This window comes from Fundulus heteroclitus, chromosome 6 (assembly GCF_011125445.2).
Source record: "Fundulus heteroclitus isolate FHET01 chromosome 6, MU-UCD_Fhet_4.1, whole genome shotgun sequence".
Taxonomy (NCBI): Eukaryota; Metazoa; Chordata; class Actinopteri; order Cyprinodontiformes; family Fundulidae; genus Fundulus; species Fundulus heteroclitus.
Genome location: NC_046366.1, coordinates 31,695,947 through 31,708,868, shown reverse-complemented (window position 1 = coordinate 31,708,868; position 12,922 = coordinate 31,695,947). Strand labels below are relative to the sequence as shown.

The window sequence follows — 12,922 nt, the reverse complement described above, 5'->3', positions numbered from 1 at the left end:
CACAATCAGCACATCTGACCACAACTGTATTCTCTTTACCATTCAGAACTAAACTAAGTGATGAACATGATGTCATATTCTCACCGTCTGGCAGCAGAAAAGGAAGACAGAGCACGACGGGAGGCCGAGTGAGGGCTGTTACACTGGATTGCAACAGATTTTCTAAGTTTGACAGAAAATGTTGACTAATGAGTGTAACAGATGGAGATAGAAAACTAAATATTCTGCAGAGAGCTTTCAAAATCACTAAATCATGGGAAAATAAAATGTGATCATTAACTTTTTTTCTCAGAAAAAAAACAGACATCAAAATCCATTATAGATGTTTTTTTTTTTTATTGCCTTCATTATAGTGACCAAACATCTGCTGAATGTGACAAATGCACAACATCTTTTCATTACAGAATCTATATTTATCCAAATAAATATGAAGTCTGGAGAGCCCAGACACACTACGGAGAAAACTCATTTCAGCCGCTTGTATCCGGGATCTCGTTCTTTCGGTCACCAGTGTTGTAGTACTCGAGTCCGAGACTTGAACTCGAGTCCGAGTCATTAGCTAAATTTAGAGACTCGTGACTTGACTTGGACTTGAGCACTGATGACTCGAACTTGGACTCGGACTCCTACATTCAGATCATTCTGACTCGGAAATTGAGAAAAAGACTCAACTTTTTTTTATATCATTAGGCTATAATTTTAATATGTCATTAGAATATTATTTGGTGTATGATTTTAATATCTAAATTATTAGTGCAATGTGGTGGAGTGTGGATTTTTTTTTTAGTTTAAAAACATGTAGGCTATGCTTGCTTTAGTGCGGAACTTGGACTCGACTCTGATTTTTTTTTAATGACTTGGACTTGACTCGGATTTGAACACTGGAGACTCAACACTTGACTACAACACTGTCGGTCACGACTCAAAGTTCATGATCATAGATGAGGGTAGGAACGTAGATCGACCGGTAAAGCTCAGAAACCCGGAGAAGGCACTCTACCCTTTCCAGTTCAAGACCATGGTCTCGGATTTGGAGGCACTGATTTTCATCCCGGCCGCTTCGCACTCGGCTGTGAACCGCTCCAGTGAGAGCTGTAGATCACGCCCTGATGAAGCCAATAGGACCACGTCATCCGCGAATAGCAGAGACGCAATCCTAAGGCCACCAAAGCGGATCCCCTCAACACCTTGGCTGCGCCTAGAAATTCTGTCCATAAAAGTTATGAACAGAATCGGTGACAAAGGGAAACCTTGGCGGAGTCCAACTCTCACCGGAAACGAGTCCGACTTACTGCCGGCAATGCGGACCAGACTCTGACACCGGTCGTACAGAGACCTGACAGCCCTTATTAAAGGGTCCGGTACTCCATACTCCCGGAGTACCCCCCACAGGATCCCCCGGGGGACACGGTCGAATGCCTTCTCCAGATCCACAAAGCACATGTAGACTGGTTGGGCAAACTCCCATGCCCCCTCCAGAATCCTGCTGAGGGTATAGAGCTGGTCCAGTGTTCCACGGCCAGGACGAAAACCACACTGCTCTTCCTGAATCCGAGATTTGACTATCCGACGGACCCTCCTTTCCAGAACCCCTGAATAGACCTTACCAGGGAGGCTTAAGAGTGTGATTCCTCTGTAGTTGGAACACACCCTCCGGTCCCCCTTTTTAAATAGGGGGACCACCACCCCAGTCTGCCAATCCAGGGGAACTGCCCCCGATGTCCACGTGATGCTGCAGAGCCACGTTAACCAACACAGCCCCACAACATCCAGAGCCTTAAGGTACTCAGGGCGAATCTCATCCACCCCCGGGGCCTTGCCACCGAGGAGCTTTTTAACAACCTCGGCAACCTCAGCACCAGAGATGGGAGAACCCGACCCAGAGTCCTCAGGCTCTGCTTCCGCAATGGAAGACGTGTTGGTGGGATTAAGGAGGTCTTCGAAGTATTCCGCCCACCGAAACACGGCGTCCCGAGTCGAGGTCAGCAGCACACCACCCGCACTATAAACAGTGTTGGTACCGCACTGCTTCCCCCTCCTATCATACATTTGTATGTATATCATACAAAAAGCCAGCAAGAGCAACAAAACTACTTCCTATCAAACAACTAGCTCCGATCCTTCATCTTTAATGTGATTATTTTTAAGCCCAGTCACAGTAAAGAGCTTAGAGAGTGCAGCCATATTCAAAGTCCTCCTTAATGAGACAGAAAGTTAACATTCGCAGGTAAAAACAGCTGCTTTGTGTCATCAACTGGAACCGAAGTAGCGTGTACAGCCGGTATTTGTAACACGGTTTTTTAATGAGGAGTTAAGCTCCTGAACTGAAACACCTGGAAGGAGATAAACCTAAAACAACAACTGAGAAGGGCTCAGAGGAGTTTCAATGCGTCTTTTTTTCCCCCCCCAGATGAAGGACCGTGAAATTTGAGCTCACGAGAGAGCAGAGCTTTCTGAATACAAACAAGAATTATTTATTGTACAGGGCAACTTAACTAAAATCCTATAATCCATAAACAGAAAAACCATCAGTGGGAAAAAAAAAAACGAGTTGAACTCAGATTTAGGGATCTGGGACGATGATAAATGCAGCTCAAGGGTATTGCCTCGGCTTTTTAATAAGAATCAGATAGCACGTTTACAGGAGAACAAACGCTGCTTATCGTTGTTCCTATCGGGCTGGAAACGGGTTTGTGCCAGATCAGTTTACACAGTGTTGGAATGGAACAGCTTTAGATGTAGGTAATGCTTGAATTTTTCATTAAAACGGTGGAAATGATGGATAACAAAGGTGTTAAAGGCCTTTATTATTAACCCCACGCTCCATGTTTTAATGCAACTGGTTGTCAGGCTCAGTCAAACACCTCCCGACGTTCTCAGAGGAAAGTTCTCAGTATTTGTGAAACACATTTGAATGAGAATGATTTATTTCGATATGCCAGCTGCGTCTCAGAAGGTCTGAATTAGGACTGGACGATATATAGGAAAAAAAGCAGATCGATAAAACAGAAATGATATTGATTGATATTGAAAATTATCAACAAATTAAAAACATATATTTTAAGTGCAGCTCTGGCCATTTTTGCTGTTGCTTAATGACATATTTTTTAGATACAGAACACACAAACACTGAATTCAAACTCGACCCTTTATTCAACCAACTTTTTACCAAAACTGCAATTATTTAAAAAAATTAAAAAGAATGCGTGCTCTCTGAACTCTTTGAAGTGGGCGGAGCTTGGTAACAGATCTGCGTTTGTGATTGGTTGGGAGGACGTAATGACTGTAGTATTAATCTATATGGCTAGAACCTAAATGGAAGGAAAACTTTATGCTATTGAACTTTTTATTTACCTTTTTTCTATCATCGATATACGTCTATCGATCAATATATTGTTATTGAATTATCGTCCAGCCCTAGTGAGAATGAGTTGCTTGTGTCTTTGTGTCACGAGGGGAACTGTGGAGTGATATAAAGTGAAGGTGAAGGTGGTGCAGCAAGACTGTGGTGAGGTGTGAGGTAGGAGTGACACAGGGCTTCACTGTGGCGGTGCGATCACATCAGGGATCAGCTGTAGACTCCATCATGTTTGGGTTGTTTATAGGCGGGTTTGAATGATAAGGTCAGGCAGGACTTTACATGGTGTATCACATGCTGGTGATATTATGATATAGTCAAAGTAGGTAGCAGCTGCGAAAACTCACCAACAGACTGACAAAAAAAAAAGTGCAAAAACAGCAGGTGTGTAAACACTTATTGTGTTTGTTGGGAGCATTGATGGTTATAAAGTCTAAAGGTGCGTTCACAATGAGCGCGAATGTGTCAGGCTGAGCGAAAGAGTTGCATGATATCCCTATGCACAGGCGCCACATGGGAGCGACGCTACGCGAGGCCACAGAGGCCATTATAGCGACGCAAAACACATGATTTTACCGATCAAAGCGATGCCAGAGCGACACGAAACCTGTGATGGATGCCAAGCGACAGTTGTTGGGGTTGGAAAAGCAGCTTTTGTGTCTTGTCGCACTGCGACAAACAATCACACTGCAAAAAGGGAACTAAAAACAAGTAACATTTTATTGATATTAGTATATTTTTCCTTGATTTGAGCAGCTGAATAAGACTATTTGCCAATGGGTATTTTTACCCCTAAAATAAGATACTTAGATATCCTGCACTTGAAATAAGATGATGGAGATGAATTGTTCTTATTTTAAGTGCAACAATTTTGTTTACTTTCTCAAATCAAGGAAAAATACAAAAATTTCAAGAAAATATTATTTACTTGAGTTCCCTTTTTGCAGTGCAGGAACTGAATGTGGCTGTGACGTGGGAAGAAAAACTTTGTTGCGCTAATGTGAACACACCTTAACAGCAGCTGGGAGGAAGGATCTGTGATGACGCTCCTTTGTGCATCTAGGATGCAGCTGTCTGTCTGTCTGTGAAGGAGCTCTCTGTCTCTGTAGCAGCTTAATGCATCGGCTGGGAGACATTGTCCCTGTAATGATCCTTGGGTCTTTGGTTTTAGTTTTCATTCTTCTTGCTTTTTTTTAGTATTTCCCTAATTGTTCAGTATGTTCAATAGTTCTTGCCATATTCTGTTGTTAGTTTTGGCCATTAAGGTTTGCCATATTTGCACTTTTTTCCTATTGTCAGGTGTTCAGCTTCCTTATTTTCTTGTGTATTTCTTTGTGTTGCCATTTAGTTCATGTCATAGTTTTCCTATTGTCATTGTTGGAATCTGAAGTCAGACTCTTTGTTTTTACCCTCAAACTTCGCAAACTTCTCCTGTACTATTGGATTGGGTCTGTTTGTTTCTTCCATGCATTCCTCCCTGTCTGCACTGCTTTGTCATTCTCCCTCTGCCAGAGCCAGCAGTTCATTAGCTGATCCTATGCACCGCTGTCTCCTCATTTTGCACATAGCTTGCACCTGTTTTCTCTGTTATTTAAGCTTCCAGTTTGCCACTGGGTTATTCTATTTACCTCCTCTGTAAGTTGCTGTTTATTGATTACAGACCTTTAAGTTTATCATGTTGCTTTTAAGCCTGTCTCTGCACGTTGGTCCCAAATCACAATCAATGACAGTCCCACAGTGTTTTTTTTTTTTTTTTTTTTTTTTTTTTTTTTTTTTTTTTTTTACCAGCGTCCTTCTGTCTCCCCACATCTGCACCAGGTTGAAGGGGCATCCAGAGAGTGAGCTGGCCTTCCCTAAATTAAATGTTTACTTATAGCATTCGATAAGCTGCTGCAACAAACTTCACCATATGGGTGATGCCACCACAGGTCTTTGGCTAAATTCAAAGAATGGCTCTGCCCATATCTGTTTTTGAGTAAGACGCTGCTGGATGTTTGTGGTCCTACCTACTGTGATGTGACGGGGGAAAAAAATTAAAAATGGCTAATAAAATCAAAATTTGTCTTTAAAAAATTCAACCTAAATTCTGCATCAGCTCCAGCTGCCGGACGACCAATGGAAAGTATTTCCATGTGATTAAATAGCTTTCTTTCAACATTGAGCAATTTTGTTTGTCCAACTTTAGGCACTTGCATAGATCCAATGCAATTTATCACGGTTGACTGAACTTATTTAAAAGGTGTGGGTCAGTTTAAATATGAGTTGGTTTAACTTGTTTCGTATGTTTGGGAATGACTAAATGTATAAATATCGGACCCACTTATTTGACAGCAGTAACAGATAGACCAGTATATTGAGTTGAGCCAATCCATGTAAAATAAGTTGGCCAAACACAATTGGTTGATGGTGGAAAAAAAAAAATCTATAAAATGGAAATACTTTCCATGATTCTGTCAAGGTCATTCAAAGAATACAATTTCAGTATTAACACTACAATTTGCTCCCCGGGCGCCGCACATGGCAGCCCACTGCTCCCCCAGTGGATGGGTTAAGATGCAGAGAACAAATTTTGTTGTAATGTATGTTTCAATGACAATAAAGATGATATTACTATTACATTACTATTACTAAATACAAAGCTAAGTGAAAATGAGCACAAGAATAAACTAGAAAGCTAAAAGTAAAGAAATGCATTAGTGAAGTGAACCTGTATGGCAAAACCCAAATAATAGAAAACAGCAGAATATGGCAAGACATACGGCATCATAAATGTGAAGAAAAACATCAATCTAAATGAAAACCATAACTAAACGCCTCAAACTCGTAACACAGACGTAAAAGCGCAAAAGAGTAAAACAGTTCTACTTCTCTGTGTTCTCTTGAGCCTTCCTGTTATCATCAGAAAGTCTGGCTCTCTCACCCTCACAAAGCTTAAACTAATGGTACGTATGTCCTGATAGGTCATAGAAAATGTTTTCCTTTTGTAGAACTTTTTACACCGTTGGCATCATTTTGTAGCTTACTTTTAGACCAGTCCTTTTTAGCAGAGCATGACAGCACATGGTGCAGAGAGCCTTTTTTTTTACGACTTAAGGATTCACAGAGCACAGTTAAGAGGTAAACAAAGACAACCTGGGGAAAAGCAGCCAGACTCCATAAAATAAACTCTGAAGGACTCACAGAGAACTTGAGGAACTAAAATTTAAAGACCCTTTAGACACTGAAATTAAGTCTGGCTCTTTGGGATGGTAACAGAAAGATCTGATTGATGAGTCCGACCGAGCTTTTGACTGTTTTTTTATAGTTTCACATTTTATGTCTCCACCCTCAACCCCACCCACCCCCAGCAGTGCTGTTCCCTGACTGGGCCTACAAACCTGCCTGGTCTCCCGGCTCCAGACAAGTCCAACTGTGGCACTTCCTGTTGGAGCTGCTGGGCCGCGGTGAGGGCGGAGCCATCGGATGGGGAGGGGAGTGGGGCGAGTTTGTCATCAGGGATCCGGAGAGGCTGGCCAGGCTGTGGGGGGAGAGGAAGGGCAAACCACACATGAACTACGACAAGCTGAGCCGGGCGCTCAGGTAAAGTCCTTTAACGCGCAATACTCCTCTGCATTTGAAGATGTACCATTCATCTCTGTGCTGATTCTCCCTCAAGCTGCTTGCTTTCAATAATAAACAAAAAAAAAAAAGATACAAAAATTCTACTTGGCAGTGTTCGTATTAAAGTCCCCACAGACGCAGCACATGGCATCTATGAGAAAACAAGCATCCAGAGTGGCCTGGAGCGACTGGAGTGCACGCGTCAGCATTTCAGTCTCTCACAGAGACACGTTGTGCTTTCAGATACTACTACAACAAACGCATCCTGCACAAGACCAAAGGGAAGAGGTTCACCTACAAGTTCAACTTCAGCAAACTCATCCTCGTCAACTATCCGGGATACCTGCCTCCGTCCAGCCACCAGGTCATTATCTACTCTTCACCGCCGCTCAGGGGGTTTCACAAAGCTTATTACCGCCGTCTTACACAATACAGTGCGGCAAATTTGTCAAAACAGACTGTTTTGACCTAAAGGGCCACTGCACCCTACAGGAGCCTGGGAGTTTGTCCTGTAACCAGCAGGTTGATGGTTACAGGACAAACTCAATCAATCAATCAATCAATCAATCAATCAATCAATCAATCAACCAACCAACCAACCAACCAACCAATCAATCAATCAATCAATCAATCAATCAATCAATCAATCAATCAATCAATCAGATAGATAGATAGATAGATAGATAGATAGATAGATAGATAGATAGATAGATAGATAGATTTTGATTCCCCCTGCACTACTTTCTCTATTTTAAGTCATATTTTATTAGCTTGTTTATTTTAGTCGAATGTGTTGTATTGTTACTTTGTAATGTCATTTGTTATGTAAATAGGTCTCTTTTGAAAATGGGGCCTTGGATCTATATATATATATATATATATATATATATATATATATATATATATATATATATATATATATATATATATTTATGATCACAATGTTTAAGATGCATTTATTATCAATCCATGGGTTCCTGCATCACTGGGGTATAAATATGACTTAAAGCAGATGAAGCAGAAGCCCATTGTATCAAAATGGTGAAGACAGGAGAACATATCATGCAAATGTTGCAGATTTGTGAACTATGAAATTGAGGAAATGGCTGAGGAAATACTCTGGAGCTTTTTCTTAGTCAACCAGGACATCCCAATCCTAAATGCTTAAGATTGGGATGGTACCCTTGCTTTGGTTACAGCAGGGGTACTACTTCTTATGGTACACATGATATCATGTAAACATCGATTTTTATTGTTGTAAATGTTTTAATGTTTAAAATTTTAATGTTTAAAACGAATGGCTAGCCTTTTCTTTTTGTGCATGCCAGATTATTCAGAAGAAATAAAAGCTTTTGGCAGGTCTTTAAGAGGAGTGCCACTGAGGGTAGAGCAGAGAGCGAGAGCAGTAAAAAGCTTAAATGCTTCCAAGAAAAACGTTTGCCTCAAATTTAGAGTTTCATAGTCTGGATTCCTGCAATTGCATTAAAGTTTTTAATACTGCGACTCACTGAAGAAGAGAGGAAGCAGGTTAAAGGCTCCAGACAGGTTAATTATTTTTTATAAATTCTGCAATAGTAAGTATTATTAAGGGGACATTTTGCTGCATAGGCATGGACAAATGTTCTCTTTTTAGTTAGAAAATTAATTACAGTTTTGAATTATTGAATTATAATTTTTGATGTCACATTTTGAGGTTACGACAACACAAGTGATAGAAATCTTTTTGTTGTTTTTCTGCCTTAAAGTCATTCTTCCAAAGCCTTTCAAATGCTTTCATCTGCCTCACTCAGTTTTTAAAACGTTGGGACGGAGTTCATGAGTTTAATGCAATTTAACCTGCTTTTACATCATTTAAATGAATGCAGACATTTAAAAAAAAAAAAAAGACAATTTCTGTTGGTGCTTGTTTTGAATTCAGTGCAAGCAGAGTGTTCCTTTTTTAAACATTTATTGTTTCTTAATGGATTCAATGCTTCCAGTGAGTGGCAGGTCTGGACTGCAAGCCTTGCCTGGACTCTTTACTCCACGGACGCAGATGCAACGGGGACTGGAGTTCTCTTGGAATAACCCAGGCGTTCCCTGAATAAGTCCTCATATGCTTGGCAGCATATGTTGCTCCCAAACCGCTATACGTCATGTAACATTACCGTGACAGCACAGATGTGCACGTTCCACGAGCCATGTGCGCTAATGCTTCTCCATATGACCACAGCTGCCGCTCCTGGAGCAGCGCGCCGATAACAAGTTCAGTGAGCGCTCCCTCTCCTCTTTAGTCTGCAAGACAGTGTGTCTAAATCCTTCAAAAAAATTAACTGTTTCACTTTTTTTTTTTTGGTACAAGATGTTCTCCAAACTCACTACATTGCTGGATTTTTGACAAACCAATCCCTCTGCTGATCATATTAGTTGTGGGTTGCCGGCAACTAATTGACTTTTTCCTTGTTTTCTGTTTGAAACTTGTGAAAAAGTTCCAATTGTCCTTTATGGGATGATCCTAATGTTTTTTTTTTTTGCTGAATGAGATCAGACTGCATTGTGTTGATCGTGTCCATTTCTTCCATCCCTCCATCCACCCACCCAGCAGATGCTCCACAGGTCCGCTCTACCCTTCCCGTTCCTACCCGCTGAGAGTGGCCTTCCTCTCTGTGGAGGAGCAGGACCACTGATGGACAGAGGTAATACGTAGTGATTAAAAGTCCAGCTGCACTGCAAAAACGCAACTAAAAATAAGTAAAGTTTTATTGAAATTAGTGTATTTATACTTTATTTGAGCAGGTAAATAAAATAATCTGCCAATGGAATAAGATTTTTGCACTTAAAATAGGAAGAACTCATCTCCATCACCTTCTTTCAAGTGAATTATATCTAATTATCTTATTTTAGGGGTAAAAATACTAATTTCATTGGCAGATAATCTTATTTACCTGCTCAAATCAAGGACAAATGCACTAATTTTGAAAAAATATTACTTATTTTTAGTTCTGTTTTTGCAGTGTGATGCTGTTGTTAACGCCTGCAAAAGACGTGATCTTCATGCCAACACATCTGGAACCAGCTACGGTGGGATTTCCATGTCCAGATTATTGTTTTCTCGTCAGATTTTTTTTTCTTATGGTCAGGTGCAACATGAAATGAGGATCTGTTGGTCAAAGGGACAAAGTAGAAAAGTGCAATACAACACAGGTATTAGAAATGGGATTTAAACGGCTGAAATTACAGTTTAGTGGTTCTGAACTCCCAAAGCTTCTTTTGGCTCATATTACAAGGGAGCTGCCCTTTAACGGTGTCCTGTTTCTCTATCTGTCTGCATTTGAGGCCTAAACTTAGTGACTTTGTGGAAAAATACAGCATCAGTGAAAGGTTTAGATACAATCGCCTCGAATGTCATTTTAATTGTAGGCCTATTTCTATGTGAGAGAAATGTAAAAGGGAATGGCAGTACTGGCGGAAAACAGCACAGCAGGTAAGTTCTGAGACAGTTTTTTAGGTCTTAGCCAATGGTGAAATCTAAAAAGAGAGACAGGGTTAAACACTAAAAGAAAGAGTCAAATGTATTATCTAAAGAGGAAAAACATGGAGTTGTTGGCTGCAGTAGCTCAGCCAATGCCCTGCCTCCAGGATGCTGTCACAGCTAAACAGAAAGACAGGTCAGATGTAGCTGGAGAGATCAAAGAGGGCGAACATAAAGTTAAACATTTAAATAACAGCAAAAATGCTAAATTGGTAGCAAAGTAAAGGAAAATAGTCTTTATGTCCTCCAGTAGCCTAAGCCTATAGCAGCATAACTATAGAGATAGCTCAGGGTAACATGAGCCACTCTAACTATAAGCTTTGTCAAAAAGGAAAGTTTTAAGATTAGTCTTAAAAGTAGACGGGGTGTCTGCCTCACGGACCAAAACTGGGAGTTGGTTCCACAGGAGAGGAGCCTGATAGCTAAAGGATCTGCCTCCCATTCTACTTTTAGAGACTCTAGGAACCACCAGCAGACCTGCGGTCTGAGAGCGAAGTGCTCTGTTAGGAACATACGGGGTAATCAGAGCTCTGATATATGATGGAGCTTGATTATTAAGGGCTTTATACGTTAGAAGAAGAATTTTAAATTCTATTCTTGATTTAACAGGAAGCCGATGAGGGGATGTTAAAATAGGAGAAATATGATCCCGCTTGTTGATTTTCATCAGAACTCTTGCTGCAGCATTTTGGATCAGCTGAAGGCTTCAAACTGCATTTTGTGGACTTCCTGATAGTAAAGAATTACAATAGTCCAGCTTTGAAGTAACAAATGCATGGACTAGTTTTTCAGCATCACTCCTGGGTTATATTTCTAATTTTGGAAATATTCTGGAGGTCAAAAAGGGAAACTCTGGAAACAACTGAAAAAGATTTAAATAAATTTAAATTAAATGAACTAATTTTGATAAGAACATTGGCTAAACGCGCAGTCAGATCTATACCAGAACACTTGCTCTTCATAAAATGGATTTGTTTAAGACGAACCTCTACGGAATATTTCAACAAACACATGTTGGGATGTACGTTTACATTTGTGCAGGAGTTTAAACTACGTGAATTAGAGAAACTATACAACAGATCCAATGCACTCAGTCTTTGTTTTTGAAATTCATTAAAGACACATTTGTATGATCAGTCCACCATGAATATTTATTGCCGTAGAACTGACTGGGAATGTATGTGAAGTTTTTCCTTGGCACTGAAGGCTAACGCAAAACTAGAACCTTGGCTTTGTTTTTTGCTAATAAATTACTAAACCCATTCACGTTGCTGCTGATATAATTGCTATAATTGTTAATTGTTTCGTATTTTTCTTACGATTCATCCATTTGATATCTTATGATAAAGCTTAGGAGAATCATGTCTCTTCTCTGAATAACTTTAAGGGCAGCTCAGTGCTTCACGGCTTGGAAAACAGTTTTGTCATTGTGACATTGACAGATTAAAATTCTGTATCTGAGCGCCACTCGTCTCGGCGGAGGCTCGTGATTGATGCGGCTTTCCGTGTGCCTTCCTGACAGCTGTTCAGCCTCTGCCCCCTCCCTTCCTGCTCCCGGGCTGCCTCCCCAAACCGCTGCCGGCGCCTCAGGCCCTCCGCGGCCCCTTCCCCTTCATCTCGGCTCCCGCTCGCCTCGGGGTCAGCCAGCGAGAGCCCAGGGAGTCGGGCCTAACAGCAAACGGCGTGCTGCACAGGAGCAGCGCAGACTGGAACGTGAATGCCCACAAAGGCTGGAACCTGCCAGGAGGAGGAGAGAAGCAGGAGGACGAGGACAGAGTGGGGAAGGATGCTGACTAAGGACAAAGGATACAAACGAAAGATGTTCTTTAATTAAATGTCTTCTGTTTAATTGTTGTTGTTTTTTTTGTCTGTGTTTTGATTTAATGTGGTATAGTTACCTGTGGTTTAAAATGTACACGTTTTTAATAGTTATTGATTTGGACTTTGTGATCTTTTTTTTAATGGAGCTACTGCTGAATCCTGCTTATTTTATGCAGCAGCAGATTGTGTTTTGGTGAATAAATCCATGCACTTAGGGTGTACATTATTTAACTGTTTGTCTTACCTCTTATCTCCTTGCTTTGAGCTTCGTGTAAAGGATACGAGAGGAGTGGCATAAATGATGCAGAGACTGAGCAATTTGTGTCTCACATGTCTGTCATCTCTGCAACATTATGGATCAGCCACCTTATTTTGCAGTTACCACTCCAACAGAGCAGGGGGCAGTAAAGCATTTGAAATGCAACAGACCTCTTCCTGGGCTTGCTCCTTAACAGTCAGCCGGTGAATGACCCTGGCGGAGGTGATAACGAACAGTGTGGGGGGAGCTTGTCTCTAAAACCAAATGCAAAGTGGAGTAGCTGGGGTAGTTGTCACTTTAAACCAGAAACAAAAAGTCAGAGCAGCCTTAAGTTAATTGTAAGTTTTGTGGTGAGGCCAGATCCAGCAAGCCA

At 41.0% G+C, this 12,922-nt stretch overlaps 1 protein-coding gene across 1 annotated transcript in view; it reads left to right on the top strand.

The window, feature by feature from the left end:
- LOC105937839 (ETS domain-containing transcription factor ERF-like) overlaps positions 1-12,318 on the top strand; it is a 15,991-nt gene extending 3,673 nt beyond the window's left edge. The window contains exons 3-6 of the mRNA XM_036138613.1: positions 6,709-6,937; positions 7,202-7,322; positions 9,543-9,633; positions 11,992-12,318. Coding sequence (XP_035994506.1) covers positions 6,709-6,937; positions 7,202-7,322; positions 9,543-9,633; positions 11,992-12,266 — 716 coding nt within the window. The 3' untranslated portion in view covers positions 12,267-12,318. The remainder of the gene's footprint in view (positions 1-6,708; positions 6,938-7,201; positions 7,323-9,542; positions 9,634-11,991) is intronic.
- The last annotated feature ends 604 nt before the right edge of the window (positions 12,319-12,922 follow it).